Here is a 19,616-nt window from a genome sequence, read left to right as displayed (position 1 = left end):
TACTAATAGAAGTGGAGATGAGCAATCTACAAGGTTATGATTATAAAGATGCTCAGTGAACTCAGGAGAAGAAGGGATGAATATAGTGAGAACTTCAACAAAGAGTTAGAAAATATAAAGAAGAACCAAAAGAGCTGAAGAATACAACAGCAGACTAAATTATACAGAGGAATGGATCAGTGAGCTGAGCTGGAAGACAATAGTGGAAATCACTGAAACTGAACAACAACAAAAAAGAATGAAAAAAAATGAGGATGGTTTAAGAGACCTCTGGGACAACTTAAGTGCACTAATACTCACATCGTAGGGGTTCCAGAAGGAGAAGACAGAGAGAAAGGGACAGAGAACTTATTTGAAGAAATAACAGCTGGGAAAGGAAACAGACATCTAGATCCAGTAAGCACAGAGTCTCAAACAAGGCTAACCCAAAGAGGTCCACACCAAGACAGATTATAATTAAAATGGCAAAAATTTAAGATAAAGAGAAAATCTTAAAAGCATCAAGAGAAAAGCAACTAGTTACATAAAAAGGGACTCCCATAACAACATCAGCAGACTTTTCAGCAGAAATTTTACAGGCCAGAAGGGTGTGGGGTGATATATTCAAAGTAATAAAAGGAAAAAACCTATAACCAAGAATATTCTACCTGGCAAGGTTATCATTCATATTTGAAGGAGAGATAAAGAGTTTTACAGACAAGCAAAAGCTAAAGGAGTTCAGCACCATCAAACTAGCTTTATGTTTATATTTTTATTTTTTTAATGGGACTTCTCTAAGTGGAAAAGAAAAGGCCACAACTAGAAATATGAAAAGGGAGGGAAGAGAAAAGTTTAAGAGATAAAAGCCTAGGTCAAGAAACAAGAAAAATCTCAAATAAACAATTTAACCTTATACCTAAAGGAACTAGAAAAAGAAGAACAAACAAAATCCAAAGTTAGTAGAAAGAAAAGAAATCAGAAAGGACATGAATGAAATAGAGACTACAAAAACAACAGAATAAAAATCAATGAAACTAAGAGCTGGTCCTTTGAAAAGATAAACAAAATTGATAAACTATTAGCCACATTTATCAAGACAAAAAGAGAGAGGGCCCAAATACATAAAATCAGAAATGAAAGAGAGAAGTTACAACTGACATCACAGAAATACAAACGATCGTAAGACATTATTATGAATAATTATATGCCAATAAAATGGACAACCTAGAAGAAATGGATAAGTTCTTAGAAATGTACAGTCTCCCAAGACTGAATCAGGAAGAAATAGAAAATATGGACAAATTACAAGTAATTAAATCAAATCAGTAATCAAAAAACTCCCAACAAACAAATATCTAGGACTAGATGGCTTCACAGGGGAATTCTGCCAAATATAAGAGTTAACACCTGAATCTACCCATCTCAATCTATTCCAAAAGAACAGAAGAGAAAGGAAAACTTCTGAACTCATTCTGCGAGTCCACATCACCCTGATACCAAAACCAGACAAAAATACCACAAAAAAGGAAATTATAGGTCAGTATCACTGATGAACATAGTTGTAGAAATCCTCAACAAAATATTTGCCAATTGAATTTAACAGAACATTAAAAGAATCATACAACACGATCAAGTGGAAATTATCTCAGGGATGCAAGGATTTTACAATTACTACAAAACAGTCAATGTGATACACCCCATTAGCAAACTGAAGAATGAAAATCATATGATCATCTCAATAGATGCAGAAAAAGCTTTTGACAAAACTCAACATCCATTAATGATAAAAACTCTCAACAAAGTGGTTATAGACGGAACATACCTCAACATAATAAAACACATATATGACAAACCCACAGTCAACATCATACTCATGGTAAAACGGTGAAAGCATTTCCTCTAACAAAACAAGGATGCCCATTCTCACCACTTTTATTCAAAATGGTACTGAAAATCTTAGCCACAGAAATTAGACAGGAAAAAAAAAGTAAAAGGAATCCAAATTGAAACGGAAGAAGTAAAACTGTCACTGTTTGCAGATGACAGGAAACTGTATATAGAAAATCCTAAAGATGCCACCAAGAAACTATTAGAACCAATAAATGAATTCAGTAAAGTTTCAGGATACAAAATTAATATACAGACAACTCTTGCATTTCTATACACTAATAATAAATTATCAGAACACAATCCCATTTATAATTGCACCAAAAAGAATAAAATACCTAGGAATAAATCTAAACAAGGAAGTGAAAGACCTGAACTTGGAAAACTATAAGACATTGATAAAAGAAAGTACAGATGACACAAACAAATAGAAAGATGTACCGGGCTCATAAAGTGGAAGAATTAATATGGTTAAAATGACAATATTACCCAAGGTAACTACATATTCAATGCAATCTCTATCAAAATACCAAAAGCATTATTCACAGAACAAATAATTCTAAAATTTGTATGGAAACACAAAAAACTGAGTAGCCAAAGCAATCTTGAGAAAGAAGTACTAATACAAAGCTAGAGGTATCATACTCCCTGATTTCAAACCATACTAAAAAGCTACAGTAATCAAAACAGTATGGTACTGGCACAAAAACTGACACATAGATTGATGGAAAAGGAAAGAGAACCCAGAAATAAACCTACTCTTTTACGGTCAATTAATCTACAGTAAGGGAGGCAAGAATATACAATGTGGAAAAGACAGTTTCTTCAGGAAATGGTGTTGTGAAAACTGGACAGCTATACACAAAAGAATCAAACTAGACCATTTTTTCATACCACTTAGAAAAATAAACTCAAAATGGATTAAGGACTTAAATTTAGGACCTTAAACTCTTAGAAGAAAATACAAGCAGTACATTTTTGACACTGGTCTTAGCAATATTTTTTTGATCTGTCTCCTCAGGCAAGAGAAACAAAAGCAAAAATAAACAAATGGGACCACATCAAACTAAAAAACTTTTGCACAGTGAAAGAAATTATCCACAAAATGAAAAAGCAGCCTACTGAATGGAAGAAAATATTTGCAAATAATATATCTAATAAGGGGTTAATATCCAAAATATACAAAGAATTCATATAACTCAAATCAAAAAAACAAATGACCTGATTAAAAAAATGGGCAGAGGAACTCAACAGACATTTTTCCAAAGAAGACATACTGATGGGCAACAGGCACATGAAAAAATGCTCAACATCACTAATCACCAGAGAAATACGAATCAAAACCACAATGAAGTACTACCTCATACTAGTCAGAATGGCTATTATCAAAAAGACAACAGATAGTAAGTGTTGGTGAGGATGTGGAGAAAAGGGAATCCTCGTGCACTGCTGGTGGGAATGTAAATTGGTGCAGCCACTATGGAGGTTGCTCAAAAAATTAAAAATACAACTATGATACAACCCAGCCATTCCACTTCTGGGTATTTTCCCAAAGACAACAAAAACACTAGTTTGAAAAGATATATGCACCCCTCTGTTCATTGCAGCATTATTTACAATAGCCAAGATATGGAAGCAATCTAAGTGTCTGTCGACAGACAAATGGATAAAGAATACTGGTGTACACACACACACACACACACACACACACACACACACACACAAGAATATCACTTAGTCATAAAAAAGAATGAAATATTGCCATTTGCAACACTATGAATGGACTTTGCAGACATTATGCTAAGTGAAATAAGTCAGACAATGACAAATACTATAAGAGCTCACTTATATGTGGAATCCAAAAAACAAAACAAAGAAACCAAAAAAATGAAAATATACTCACAGATACAGAGAACAAATGGGTGGTTGCCAGAGGGGAGGGGCATGGGGTATTAAAATAGGTGAAGGGGATTAAGAGGTACAAACCTCCAGTTATAAAATAAATAAATAAAGCATATGGATGTAATCTACAATATAAGGAATATGGTTAATAATATTGTAATAACTTTGTATGGGGACATATGATTGCTAGACTTATCACGGTTATCATTTTATAATGTATGGAAATGTCAAATCACTGTGTAGTATACCTGAAACTAACATCATATTATACATCAGCTATATTTCAATTAAAAAAACACAATTATTTGTCTTAAAATAGAGAAGTCTAAAGAATCATTCAATTATTAAATAATATGGAAAATTCTTTTATGGAGTACAAACTCCATAGAATGTGTAGAATGTACACCCCCATGAAAACAGGGACTTTGTTTTGTTCATGGTTTTATCTTAGTGGCTAGAACATTATATAGAACAGTGTAGAGAGTGGATAAATAGGTACTGAATGTTGAATGTGCAGGACTGTGACTAGTACTGAAATATACTTTGTGGTAAAATCTCCCTTCTTCAAGATCTACAATATTGATATATATCATCTCTGACACAGATGAAGTCAGCTCAGAGACAAAAGCAATAGCTAGAAGCCTTCTTTACTTCCCAATGTCACCGTTGATGAATGTTAACTTGTTTTATAATAGGGAAAATCGCCTTACCTGGGCAGTAGTTAAAGCATTGCACATGGAACAAATGGCTTCTGCATCATCATCTGTTTTCTTTTTCACTTGCAAAAGCTGAGCAGCCTGAATGAGAGGTTCCAGGGTTTCCTTAGCCCCACTATTCATCAGATTCTTGTCACGCAGCCATTCTTCTAGTTGACTGACATTGTACCTATGCCAGAAAAAGGGGGGTGATGCAAATTTACTGAATGTTATCATAAATGTCTTAATTTTTCTGTGCATGGCTTTGTCAGGAATTTCAGTGAAATTGTTTTTTTAAATCATTAGCTGTGCTTAAAAATTTATCACTATACATAATCAGGAGGTTTATAATCATAATTATATTAAGAGTAGGTATAATTCTAGAGACTATAATTCTCTTTAATGGGAGATAGAAATGTAGCCATTACAGCAAGTTATGAAATAAGATGTGCTAAAACCCAAAATAGAACACATAATATGGCTGTGTCCTTATTAAAGAGCCAAGCAGAAAACACTTTATAGTTTCTTACAACTTGAGAGGTGAGAATTGATAATCCTTTAAGTACTCTCTCTTCCTTAAGTCAGACTCCAAGCTAGTAGACATAATAACAAGATCCCCACATAGACCCTGTGCTCCGGCCCTCTTTAGGGAAGAGTCTGGGTGATGGAGGTAGTGGCCTGAGGGAGCTCAGGGATGAAGGCGAGAAGGGCAAGTGGGGGCCGCGGGAAGAGACAAAGACCCCAAATATGAAGAGAGACATAGAAACTACACAGATGCGAGGTTTTAAGAGGTGGCCAACCAAGTGATAGTGGTTCGCAAATGAGAGTGAGATAAATGGACCCACAGTCAGGACTTAGTAATTAGGCAAAGAGGGGCTTCATAGGTATGAACAGAGCTTGCAGAAAAATAAATTCTACGACCTGAGTGGAAAGCATTATCTTCTTACCACTACCTACAGTGGATGTGAGTAATGGAAAATTTGAAAAGAAAGCCAACGCTTCCTGAGATTAACTACAGGCTTTCATAGGAGAAATCCTTCTTCCCCCTCTTGGTGAATTTTCTAGCTGTTTTAAAATAAATTATTTGAAAAAAAAATTCCATTATGCTAATAAGGTTATGCTGAGGAGCAGCTGGACAAAATTGAGCACAGCTTATCTTAAAATAGAGAGGGGCGTATTTCAAACATCAGTAAAAGATCTATTAGACATGTTCTTGTTGCCATAGGTACAAAAAGGTATTTTGTCAAAATAAATTTATAAGAGCAATCAAACATTAGCAATCTTCATTATAATTTGATATTTTGTTATTGTACAATTAAAACACACACAAAAGGAGAGGAAGCAGCTATCTCATCTTTATGTAGTTTTCATCATCTCCCCACTCCCTCTGACGAGTTATCGGGGCTTTCCTGGTGGCGTAGTGGTTAAGAATCCGCCTGCCAATGCAGGGGACACGAGTTTGAGCCCTGGTCCGGGAAGATCCCACATGCCGCGGGGCAACTAAGCCTGTGCGTCACAACTACTGAGCCTGCGCTCTAGAGACAGCAAGCCACAACTACTGAGCCCACGTGCCACAACTACTGAGCCTGTGCTCTAGAGCCCGCAAGCCAGAACTACTGAGCCCACGTGCCACAACTACTGAAGCCCGCATGCCTAGAGCTCGTGCTCCACAAGAGAATCCACCACAATGAGAAGCCCGCGCACCACAACAAAGAATAGCCCCCACAGCAACGAAGACCCAACACAGCCAAAAATAAATAAATAAAAATAAATAATGTTCCCTTTAAAAAAACAATAACGAGTTATCTTCACATGGAGCAGGTTCCTAACAAGCAGTGGGTTGCTAGGCACGGCCAGGAGCAATCACGAATGAGAGTGGAGGGTCCAGCCAGACAAGAGGAAGCAGCTCTGTGCTCGGTCTGCCCTGGCTGCTCGCCTGGCGGGGAGTCGGTGGGGGGGACAGTGGACATCAGGTACACTAGCCTCACACGAGCCCTGGCAAGCGGTTGGGCAGCATGGAAAGGCCATGGCAGCTGTTGGCGTTCGCTCACCTGATCTGCATGCCTTTACTCCAGGAGCACATGTCCTTCCGGAGGAGGAGGTTGTTCAGTGTGACGGCCCCCACGATGTAGAACATCTGCTTGACCACCTGCTTGATCAGTTCGGGGTCCATGCCGTGCTGACACATGACTGAGTGGAAAGAGTTGAGCTGCCGCAGGATGGAGTCCAGTGTGTAGGTACCCTCATCAGCAATGCTGGAGGTTCGCTTTCTTAGCCCTGTGGGCTTCACCCCAGACACACCCTGAATGGTTTCATGCTCTAGCATTCCGGAGACTGCAAGAGAAGTTCAAGTGTCAGAAAAGAAGATCTGGAAGGAAGCGTGCGCACACACACACACAAAGACACAGACATACACACATTCAGTTTATGAAAATGATTTGAGTATCAACATAGTGGGAAAAAGAACTCAATAAAAGGGCTTCTGGATTTTAAACTTTAATGAAGGAATAATTCTTAAATTCAAAAAAATAGTAATAATTCTTAAATTCAAAAATTTACCATGAAATTAAGAACTCTTAATGGCCCATTTTCTGAAATATGAAGCCTTGTAATAGCACGTGTGAGGTATCTTGGGAGGGTTTTTGAGAGAGATGTATGGAGCAGTTAGGGAGAAGATAAAAATTCTCCAGTAGGGCTTCCCTGGTGGTGCAGTGGTTGAGAGTCTGCCTGCTGATGCAGGGGATGCAGGTTCGTGCCCTGGTCCGGGAAGATCCCACATGCCGCGGAGCGGCTCGGCCCGTGAGCCATGGCCACTGAGCCTGTGCGTCCGGAGCCTGTGCTCCACAACGGGAGAGGCCACAATAGTGAGAGGCCCGCATACCACACACACACAAAAAATTCTCCAGTAATATTGAGCCCCAGAGGCAAACAAATCAAGTAGCAAGAAAGGCAGGAGATCAGGCAGTGGTCTTGGAGAAGACTTGGGAGAGGGCAGTTGTGTGGGGCTAGAGAGCTGGGCCCTTCCTTGCCCTGAGCTTCCCACAACAGCAGGGAGACCTCGGGCTGGCCTTAGCCTCCCAGGACTCAGTCTTCTCATCTGGGGCACTGCTGCTCCCTCTATTACGCCCTTGCAGCATTTGGCTTATGCCTCCTCTAGGATGGTTTTGGGATGCCCACTCCCTGGACTGGAAGCCCCCTTGAGAGCAGGGGCCATTCCTGATTCATTGTTATATGTCCTAGAGCTAAATGCAGCTTCCAAAGAACCTCATACTGACTCAAAACATTTGTTGTTGTAAAATCATTGGGAGATGCAGCTAGTGGCACATCTAAAGGTAAAATTTCTTATTTAGCCAATGAAACCAGGCAAAAGTAGAAGAGAATGGACTGAAGCTGACCTCTGCATCTGTGTTACCTCAAGCATTTTTGCTGACCTAGGTTGCTTTAAATTCATGACCTTTTAGGCGTCAGCTGAAGAAACCACTGCCATCCCCCATGGCTTCCTCAGCCTTCTATGTTTCTAGTTGGTTAAAGGGGGGCCTGCAATAAAAAATGGGACACTAGGAGCCCACAGAGGTGAGACGAAGTTGTAGAAATGTGGAAAACACATAGATGGGGAAAGAAAGGGTAACTGGTAGTAGCCTTAAGAGGCTGTTGATAATTTGCTTGACAATAATACAGTTTGGTAACTTAAAAAATTAAAAAAAAAGTTCAATGCATTCAAAATTAGCAGCCTGCAATTTGTACATGCCTTCTAATTCCTATTTCACACCTGCTACACATTCCAAAGGAATACTGGTAGAACGATACATAAATACACACCCAGAGTGAGTACACACATATAAAGATAGGTACATGAAATCACACATACATAGAAACACACACACACACACACACACACACACCCCAGTTTCTCATCCAATGAGAAACTGCTACTTTAAACCAAATTGCTTTTAACAATTCCATAGGGGTCATGAGATGTTCCACTCAGCATGGAGTGTCTGAGACCTGTTCTTGTTGCCATGGTACCTTCCCAGCCCTCTTACTGTAGCCTAATAGGCAAACTACATACCCTCCCAAGCCTCCTTCATTTCAGATGGGTTCCTAGGAAGCTCTGTGTAGTAGTATGTTAGACCAAAGTTTAAAGTGTTTTTGAAAACTGGATGAGGTCTGAGGTCTACTGCTGGGTATAAAGCATGACCCAATCATAAGAGAGAGGCATTACACATTAGGGAAGTAAACTATATACTGCCATTTCCATCATGTGGAAGCAGTGATTTTGAGGCACCCCAGTTCATCATGGCTGGGGTTCTGGGATTCCTCAGCTAATTTTGAGACTGAGTCTTACTACTTTATGTTCTCCATATGAATACATGCTCCAACACATGTGCCACTGGTGGTCATCTATTGGCGGACACATGAGGTAGACAGACCTGGATGTCAGCAATATGCCCTGGCCTTACCGATCATTGGCTGAAGGATGTTCTCTAACACCCGCACGAGCTGCTGGTAGATCTGAATGGCCAAGTCACTTAGCACCTGTCGGTACTCAGCCAGGTCAAAATTGGTGAGGCAGTGTTCATTCTGGCGAGATGTGTTGTGTTTCATAAAGCCCTAGAGCCATAATGGAGAGTTAATGATACAGATGAAGTGAAATGTCTTCTGTTTAACTCTCTCATTTGATCGGCATCCTCATGCTATTTTTTCCTTTCTCCAAAGAGTTCCCATTCCAACCTACACATAAATGCCAGGATACTCCTTCTCAAATTCTGTGTGTTTGTTTCCATCACGTCTCCCCTTCCACTTCTTACTAGCGTTTGAATAATCTAAACTTGGCAACCTAGCATTTAAGCTTTTCCACCAGCAATGTCAATGAAACAAGATGGGGGAACTTGATTTGAAAAAAAAACTAATGAGTGTTTTCACTTATGAAACAGCTGGTTCACTGCCAAGCACTAAATTATCTAAAGTGGTAATCTCTTAACTTCAGTTCATTAAATATAGCCCTATTTATAAATACTACACTGGAAGGACGTAAATAATCTTCTTAAAATTGATCAATGTCTACAGAGACTGGTGAATAAATAAAAAAATTCTCTTTACTATATTTTACTGTATCCACACATGATTCTCAGTCTGAGCTTAGAATGGAATCTTTTGGTGGTATTTGTTAAAATGGAAAGCCAACTGTACAGGCAGGTACTTCTGTCAGGCACTGCCTGACAAAGACAATTGCCTATTTGATGGATTCTGCCCACACTCAAGCATCTGCCTCCCTGCAACCTACTTAACAACATGGTCTAGAACTGGGGACTGAAAGGACAGTTAATAGGCCTTCTGGAGGATTCTGTTCTGCTAGTCCCATCTGCTCAAGGACCATGTCTTGCTCATATTGCATTTCCCATCATCTGCCAGGACAGTCCTCTGCCCCTAGCCTGTGGGTGCTCAGAAAGTACTACTGCTCAGCTTCTCTGCCTGCCCTCCTGGCAAAGGATGGGGAGGTATGAAGGGCAGTGGTTATGGACAGAGGCTCTTGGAGGTGGACAGACCCAGAATCCTAGCTCAGCTCCTTATGACTGAGAGCACTTGGGCAAAGTGATGAGATTTAGTTTCCTCATCTGTAAAACTGGGTTATAATTCCGACCTCACTGAGATGTTAAACAAGAATTAAACAACATAATGTACAATAAATGCTGTCTGATACATACTAAGCAGCCCTTAATAAATGATAATTATTAATATATTACATAGTTTTGAAATATGAAGTCTATTAAGCAACTGATGACCACATCACTATAAGCAAAAGCAAAAATATCTATGGACAAATCTAAAGAGACATGTTTTACCTTGATCACCTTTAATGTATTACACAAGCCAAAATGGATTAATTTCTTTAAATAGCTCAATATTCCTACATCAGTCCTTGAAAAGCCCATTTTCACATCTTAACAAAAAGTTTCAGTGTGATAACCATTCAATGACCAATGCTCATTTTATTTCTGCTGTGCTTGCTCATAATACAAACTCTCCGAGGGAAGAAACTATGTCACTTCCCAAGTCAGTTTTGTAAATAATGAACACCAAACAAAGCTATGAACTTCCAAGCCACCTCTGAATTCAGGTTTCTAAATTAACAAATGGCTAAATAGTTTGTGCTTTAAATTTTTTTCCTTAAAAAGGTCAGAGAAAGTATAGCATGCTGGTTTTGCGATCAAGGCTTTCTCACCTCTTCTCCACTGTACTGCTTCAAACAGTGCAAAAATCGGCATGTGTTAGAAAGCCAGAAGGAGACAGTTTCAAAATCATCACCTCTTTTCTGAAAGAGAGAATAAGCCTAAATTAGCTTTTTCCTTAGGGAAATAATAGCCTGAGAAAACCAAACAGATACCAGAAGGCCCATTTCCTTCACTCACCATTAACAACAGTTATAAAAATAAATCACATTGCAGTTGTAAAGCCTCATATCGTTGCTAGAGAATTTCAACCACTGGGTTCACTGGTTGTTTGTTACTTTGCTTGGCAATTAGAAAATGCCATTAGAAAATGATGCCTGGTCATGCAATTGATATTCGCTTAGCAGTCCCTTTAAGCAGAAAACAATTCACCAAGCCACAGCTTACCCAAACTCACTTCCCTGAGGGTTACTGAAGGGAATCAGAGAGGACTAAAGGCACAAAAGGGAATTACAAATACTGTGAAGCACTGAAACCCAGATTAGGTTAAAAATCTTGTCAATGATAAGATAAAATTTCTGGGGAGCTAATCAGAAATGGAATGGAGGAAGCCCTGTGCAGAGCAGTGGAGAGTTTGGCTCTTCATCAGGTGTGGGCCACGTGTCAAACCACCTCTGCGAAATCAAACCAGGGACACACGACAAATACACTTCAGTTTAAAAAAGGATGTGAAACAAATGCACATCCATTTAAAATGGTATCAAAAGGGTGCTGTGTTCAAGTATCTACTCCTTTTTAATCTTTAAACAATTTGGTACAATAATTAGTCAAATTAGATAAATTTGGAAGAATTTATCCAAATTTTCTCATCTTGCAAGTAAGATGAGAGGGAGAAAACTTTACGATTTGGCTTTGTTGTCTTTGTAGGAGTTGACTTAAGAAGTAGTAAAACTCGTCTATCCAAATGTAATACAGCATCAATACACCAAAAATTAAATGAGTTACATTCAGAAGACATTCATCAATGTTTGAATGTTAAATATTCAGAAACTCCACTTTAGTAAGCACTGTAGAAAGTAACCACATAGACTATCTGTGCAGGAGGGACTGAGAACCGGCATTAAAAGTTATGACCAGGGGCTGGGGGAGGGTGTGTTTAATGGGTACAGAGTTTCAGATGGGGAAGATGAAAAAGTTCTGGAGATGATGGTGGTGATGGTTATACAACAGTATGAATGTACTTAATGCCACAGAACTGAAAAATGGTTAAAACTAAGGTTAATGTTCACTGTTTTTCTAGATTGTCAAGAGGATGATCACGCAAGTGACTCAGTGATTACTGAGTTATGCAGGGCTTTCTGTTCTATTATGTAACTTTGCTGCCTTTTCCAAGTCTTTCCTCTCTGATTAGTATCTGTGTGTTGCTTCTCACATGGAACCAGGCATTTAAGGTAACAAGGAAAATTATGAGATGAGCTGGAGAATAATGGGAAGAAAAGTCAGAAGAGAATTTTAAATGTTTTATCAAACATCTTTTTATATGAATGGGCTAGGTATTACTAAACTTACTTAATACCTATTTTAACTATAGCATCATATTCCCTGTATATATGAACTTCACTAGGTATTTTTAATTTACTTCTAAGACCTCAAAGCAGAAAACTTCTATGACGAAACTGAATTTGCTTCACAATCAAGTATATTGACTTAATTTTGATTACTGTTCAACCTGAGCCCTGTTTTGAAAGAAGGCACATAGACACTTTACAGAATGAATGTTTCCTACAATGGAAGGTATAGATTAAGACTAGAAAGTGGTCATAACTGGAAACTTAGCTCAAGTCTAAGGAAGGAAAAATACCTCTGTGCAGACTCTGTCATCATTCATATTCATTATGAGAATTTTGTTGAACATGAACTGACCTTTAATACTTTTTTGATGCTGTTTATTGTTGATGTTAGCAGCGACCTTACTTTCTGATCATCATTCAGGTAGTCAGCGTGTCGAACACACATAAACAGGATATACGCTGGTAACCCTGGAATCAAATTGACTGCTACACCACGTGGCTTCAGTTCTAAAAAAGAAAAGAGGAAAAATAATCTTATATAACTTTGAAAGTCTTCACGAGGAATGCTTTTTGAGATACAAAAGCACAGCTCTCAAGTAAGAGTTCAATCATTCAGGGTAAATAGGTCGTGTTTTTAAAAAAGCATATTTTAAAGGCTGACTAAGTGGAGAAATTCTTGAGGGTAGGAACATGTGAATCTTAGCTGCTTATACAACAACTCCCAAATGTCTATCTCCTGCCCTGACTTTTCCTTTGAATTCTAGGCTCATGTATCAAGTGGCTTTTGACATCTCTGCTCAGGCATGTCAAACTAAGCCCATCCCAAACTAAACTCTTCATTCCCTATGGAACCTGCTCTTCCAGGAGTTAGGTGGGTCCTACCAAGTGTCCCTGCAGTGTGACTGACATCCATGATGTGGTCAGGATGCTGCTACAGCACTATACGCACAGCAGTCAAGGATGACTAAAGAAACCAGTGTGAATATTTAATAAATGAGTGACTAGCCTTTTCCACCACTGACACATGTACCAGAAAGACCTTTTATCTCACGCAGGAAATACTTGCCCAGAATCAAGTTCTTAACAAGTTTTTGCTCATCCTCCTTCTTGTATTCCAGCATTCCTTGGAAATCCTTTTCTTTTCTGGGAATGTTGACTGGACGAATGGGCTCATCAATGATCTGTCCTGGGGATATGTTCTCCATTTGGCCCACTTCATCAGAAACAAAAAGAAGAAAAATGTCTTCCAGGTAGAAAAGATGAGAGGTTTCCATGTTCCTATAATTTTAAGTAAACTCTATAACAACAGAAGTTTGCCATATTTACCACTTAATTGTCCCTTCTTTCAGTATTTTTTCTGGTAAAACTGGGTGGATAGATGATAAAATTATACGGTAATGTCACTCTAACAACCACTAGTGCTTGGCTACTATGAACACCAAAGAATCTTACTAGATTCAAAAGCATTTTTTTTGGTAATAAGGTTTACTTTGTAATAAGATTAAATGTCTCCAAAGTAAGTGGTTTAACTTCTTAGTTAACTAATCAGTATCAATCATAAATATCTAAATATATTTCGACTTTAATTTACAGAAGGAAAAAGCAATATTCTACAAAGAGGCAGCCAGACTATAAAAGATTCCCCTTTACCTTTAGCTCTATGAATCTGGTCATTAAAGAAAAAGAACATTTACTTTAAATGTACCATTGCAATCAGTTCAAACCACATCAAGATAGCTGGTAGAACCGAGTTTCTTCACACTAGTTGATGTGAAATGTATTATTTCTCACAAAGCCTTCATAAGGAAAAGGCTTAATGTTCTGTCACCCCTCACTCCCAAAGAAATCATGAGCAGATAAAACAACCTGTATTTAATATGATTTCCTAAATATTATTCACTTTTTGTTTGTTTGTTTTTAGTAAAGTGCTAAAAGTCCCACCACAAAGCTGCAACCACTAAAGTATAACAGCTGGCTAACAACCCTTTCAGATGTTAAAAATGATCACCACTGTTGATGGCAGCTGCCAGAGAAAAACTGAGAGTTAAGAAAAAGTCTCCAATTTCATCTCAAAATTGAGAATTGAATGGGAAATTCAAGGGAAGGTAAAGGGAAACTTGAGTTATGATGGTGTTTGTGGAGCTATATGCTAGTAAGATTTTTAATTCTCTTATCTACAGGAAGGGGGGCAGTTAAGAAATCTATTTAGTGTTATACAGCAGAAACCAACACAACATTGTAAAGCAATTATACTCCAATAAAGATGTTAAAAAAAAAAAAGAAATCTATTTGGGTGTAGCTTAAGTTTGAGTTCAGAGACTGCTGGCAAACAAACAAAACGCAGATCAGATGCATTAGAAAGTTTAATCTTGCTGACTCCACAAGGTATCAGCCATGCTTCTCCTGTCACTCTGGGCAACTTCCGGTGTTAGTTCTGGGAAGCCAGTTCCACAGCATGAGGTTATCACAGAGAACACCAATACCTGCCAGTGCTCTTGCTCATGTAGCACAGAGCCTGGTGACACCTCGTCCACCTTATGCCGCAGCATCACACACCGGGACTATCAGCGCTGAAAATCACCACCATCCACCAACGTTATGATATCTAAAGAGCGATCATACTGTGATTGGACAAATCAGGGCTGTGGCCACCTCCCATAACCTAGCATTTCATATGCATGATGCAGTCCAAAACCGCAGGACTAACTGAATGCCTTGTATGCCTCTCTACAAGAGATAGGAGATTCAAACTATTTAGTTTTACATAAGTTATTTCTGGAATTAGTTTAAACACAACAGCATGAGGATCTCAGGATCAGTACACAGCTGTGACCTTCACAGCTCCTGTATATATTCTGCATGTAAAACAAAATAATAAGATCCCTGCCATCTATGTTACTGGTTGCTTTAAGCCACAGAAACAGTTCAATGAGGGGAAACTGGGAGAAAACAGATTCAACATACTAAGTTTATCAACAAATGCACACATTTGGACTCTGTATAACTCAAAAAGAATGTTTTAAACCTACTGATTTTATCATATCTAAGGTGCCACTGATTATGACATATAGTATTATTTTATATAACACTAAAGAAGGAAAAATATTGCCAGTTAAACTAAAACCCATCAACTTCTGTAAGATACATCCTAATTTCAGAGATGTTAAAATATGAAAAATTGTGCACCACAGAATTTATGAATATGGTGAATATTTTAACTAAGAGATATTACGTTTTAAAAGAAAGCTTCACTTTCCTTTTGCAAAATCTCTAACGAAGATATTTTTGGTTCTGTACAAAAATGTCAGAGATAAAATTTGCCATACTTTCATTAAAATTTTACTGTCTTTGAATTCTTCCCAGAGATTAGAGTCTTCACAAAAACTCACAGGTAAAATATAGATGTCAGCTCAACATGACCTTGATTTATTTAACAAATCATATAATTAAAATAATCATATAATTAAAATGTCAACCCTTACGTAGTATCAGGAAAATATAAAGCCTGAAAGAGAGAAGCCAGAATACCACCCAGTTTTTAAGAGACTCAGGGGAGCTTGGGGGTCATTTAGTCGAATGCTCCATCTAATACAGCAATCTTCTAGGAAGATGTGAAGCAACATCTATTTCCATTTTCAAGTATAATAGATTCTTTATGCTTGAGAGAAAAACATTCCTGAACCTTTTTGTCCTAGAAATAGAAAGGAAATTGGAAAATTTTTTTTCCTTCCCTCACTTTGGTACAGGGAAGATCTTGATCTCAGGTTTAATTGAGAGTCAAATGAATTATTATAAGTAGAGAGGGTCTGTTGGAAAATATGACACAAAGAAGTCAGTGCTCTTCAGAAGGCTTGGGTTCTAGTCCCATTTTGGCCACTAAGTGGCTGAGACTTTGGAAGTCCCTTATGGTTTCTGGGCCTCAGCTCTGTTCTCCTATGAAATAATTAACTGATTTCTAGAATTCTTTTAGGTCTAAATTCCCCGACTCTATGAAAATTGAGATGGAACACCCACTCCTGGATTAAAATACAGCATAAAGCATATCAAATTTTGAAACATTCTCAATTTAGCCATATAATTTCTGCTAAAAATTATGTATGTTGGCATTTAAAAAGTCTTCACTGGCTTCTAAAAATGTCTCCTTAATTAAGTGTAGCCCATAGGAAGAGGTAAGAGTCTTGCTATTTTAAACCAGAAGCATTTAAGTATATTATATTTAGAAAAATATAAGAAAACTTTTAGATATTAGAAGGTGCTTTGCTGTACAAGGTTATCAGTGTTTTCTGTACACTGTGGGGATAAGGGGACAGGAGAGAAAGGTGTTGGAAAAGCGTGTTGTCTTTCTTCTCTGCCTTGGGGAGGGGAGGTACACTGCACTCAGCAAACGCTCAAGTCACATAAATCTATTTCATCTTATTCTGTAGATATGTATTATGTAACTCAACTTTTCTTAAGAATATCATAATGACTTTTTTGTTTAATCTATGAATTGCCTTCTCAAATGTACTTATAGATTTAAGAATATAGCTGGCAGGATAGTTTAACTGATGAGGTTGAATTCTGATTGATAATGGCTTAAAATTGCTCTAAGCTTTCACTTTAAGTAAAATATACATATCAAAGAAAGCTAAGTAAAAATGTAAAATAATAAATGGCTTTTCTATTTATCAAAAGTTACTAACATATGGTAAAGAAACGATTAGGAGCTTAAAAAATAATCTTACAAGTTAATACCCTTAAAATCAGTTTCGTTCAAGCGGATACTCTGCTGTCTAATTATCATCTCATGATATAATTAATGCAGAGTTAAGTGCAGAAAAGTTCTCTGAATAAAGATTTTTTTTTTTTTTTTTGCAGTACGCGGGCCTCTCACTGCTGTGGCCTCTCCCGTTGCGGAGCACAGGCTCCGGACGCGCAGGCTCAGCGGCCATGGCTCACGGGCCCAGCTGCTCCGCGGCACGTGGGATCCTCCCGGACCGGGGCACGAACCCGCGTCCCCTGCATCAGCAGGTGGACTCTCAACCACTGCGCCACCAGGGAAGCCCTGAATAAATATTTTTAAAGTTCCGCCAACAGACATATAGTCTGGTTCTGTAATTCAGAGGTTCAAAATTTTAATAAATGGAATGATTATGACAGGTCAGACAATATACTAGGTGCCGAGAAAACAAGAGGAAATAAGAGGTGGTCACCATGCTCAGGAAGTTCATAGTCCATTGAGGAAGGCAGTAATTCAAACAGAAAAACTGCTAAAAATATGACAGTGAAAACCACAAAAGATGGGAGGCAAATTGCGGTACACAGAGGGTAGAGCCGTAGGGTCTACCTGTGTGATCAGGAAAGGCTGCTCTTGAGCATGTGACATATAACTCTGGTCTCAAAGGATAAGCAGGACTTGACTAAGAGAAGCAAAAAGATCAAACAGATGGAACAGTTAGGACAGGCCTGGCACGTTGGAGGAATGAGAGCCACACAGTTAATCATGGTAGATTCTTTTGGACATTCCCAGTGATGGGGAATCTTCACCCTTTGAGCAGAGCAAAAATTATTCAGAGTGACAATGACAGAATAGATGGGTCAAATGGTAATAGATGGGTCAAAATGGTAATACCCTGCATAGGTCTGAAGGCAATTCCAAAGAGGGTCTCAGAATCTCTTGAACAATGAGATCATTGCTGGACTAAGCTGAGAGTGTGGCTTTAGCCCTGTTCACTGCTATATCCCTGGCACCTACTTACTGAAGGAACAAACACTAACCCACAAGACAAGAATCATTTGTATATAATAATAACCGATATTTGATCACTTCTCAAGGTGTTTTCCCATCATCATATATAAATCATGAGATGTTTTCTAAAATCTTATTTCTTTATAATCATAATTCTTTTTTTTCTTATTTACTTCTCTTTTTGTTCTCCATTAGATGTAAGTTCTTTGAGGACACAGACTCTGTCTTACTCATCTTAGTATCCCTAATACTAAGAATAACAGTAATAAAAATAAGTTGTATATAGGATTTACTGTGTGTCAGGAAATATACCAAACGCATTCCACATATTAATTAATTTAACCCTTACAAACCGTGTCAGGTAGACACCATTATCATTCCCATTTAACAGGTGGGAACACTGAGGCATAGAGAGGTTCAGTAACTTGCCCAGTATCAGATGACTAATAGTGGAAGAGGCAGTATTTAAACCCGAGAAGCTTAGCTACAGAATCCATGCTTTTAACCACTATGTAATACTGCCTAGCATAGTGCCTGGTCTACAGAAGACGGTCATTAGATGTTTGCTGAATGAATTCTCTTTTTGTAAATTATTACTACCACGAAAAGAACATTTTCGCCCACCTAGTAATGAAAATTTCCACTCCACGGAGGCCAGGTTTGCTGAACGTCATTTTTGTTATTGTCCCTAATATTCACACAAAAACCTTTTAAGCCACTAGTATTGCATATAAAACCAAGGTTCAGCAACTGTCACAGAAACATGTTTAAATACCTTCTAGTTCACCAATTTTTTTGGCAAATACTTTCAGTTGTTTTTTCAGTTTCCGGACAGTCTTATCTTGTTTTTCGAGTTGTTCCATCAAATCCTAAAGATCAAAATGAGAAATAGAACAGAAAGACCAAAATAAACCTTCTAAAATGCACAGAAGGAGAGCAGACACAAAATTACAGAAACAGCACTTGTTAGTTTTACATAAAAGCTCCATGAAAGCTCATGGGTGGAGCCCCACCTGGCTAAAACTGGCAGGCAATGGGAAATGCAGCTATAATAAAAGCCAAATGTTAAAATATACAAGGCAGTAAACTCCTTTACAGCGTGATGGACAGCAGGCTCACTGTGGAGTCTTTTCCAGTAGACTCCACAACAATTAAAATGCTCGTAAAATGTACTGCTATTCCAGTAGCAAGTTTTTCTTTTAAACGGGGAACAGGCAAAGTAAATTCTGATGAATGCACACAGTTTTTTGGGAAGTTTTAAGGATGGTTGAACTTAGGGGCTTTTGATTAACACCTATGTGTGTGAAGCACTGTCTCTATGAGTCCCGCCCTTTGGAGAGGCTAAAACTAGTCCTGTAACTTAAGAAAAGTTAAGAAGTTTTGGGAATTAAAAGGTAAGTTAAAAAATAACGACAGTGAGGTGGGATAGGGAGGGTGGGAGGGAGATGCAAGAGGGAGGAGATATGGGGATGTATGTATGTGTATAGCTGATTCACTTTGCTATAAAGCACAAACTAACACACCATTGTGAAGCAATTATACTCCAATAAAGATGTTTAAAAAAAAATAAATAACGACAGAAAACAGGATAGAGTGGTCTGCAGACCAAGTGGCAGGTTGGATAACATTCCCATAAAAATCTCCCAGGTGATATAAGTTTGTTTATAGAGAAAAAGGGATAATT

The 19,616-nt window shown here is 38.2% G+C and overlaps 1 protein-coding gene across 9 annotated transcripts in view; it reads right to left on the bottom strand.

The window, feature by feature from the left end:
* MYO5A (myosin VA) overlaps nt 1-19,616 on the bottom strand; it is a 194,244-nt gene that overhangs the window by 7,894 nt on the left and 166,734 nt on the right. For all 9 annotated transcript variants that reach the window (XM_032621152.1, XM_032621156.1, XM_032621160.1 and 6 more), the window contains 7 exons: nt 18,708-18,801; nt 13,271-13,417; nt 12,557-12,711; nt 10,687-10,776; nt 8,924-9,074; nt 6,515-6,797; nt 4,479-4,653 (listed from right to left, as the gene is read on the bottom strand). In XM_032621152.1, coding sequence (XP_032477043.1) covers nt 4,479-4,653; nt 6,515-6,797; nt 8,924-9,074; nt 10,687-10,776; nt 12,557-12,711; nt 13,271-13,417; nt 18,708-18,801 — 1,095 coding nt within the window. The remainder of the gene's footprint in view (nt 1-4,478; nt 4,654-6,514; nt 6,798-8,923; nt 9,075-10,686; nt 10,777-12,556; nt 12,712-13,270; nt 13,418-18,707; nt 18,802-19,616) is intronic.

Source organism: Phocoena sinus, chromosome 2, assembly GCF_008692025.1.
Source record: "Phocoena sinus isolate mPhoSin1 chromosome 2, mPhoSin1.pri, whole genome shotgun sequence".
NCBI classification, from domain to species: Eukaryota; Metazoa; Chordata; class Mammalia; order Artiodactyla; family Phocoenidae; genus Phocoena; species Phocoena sinus.
Note: the sequence above shows the minus strand (reverse complement) of the source record. Positions and strands in the feature narration are given on the sequence as shown.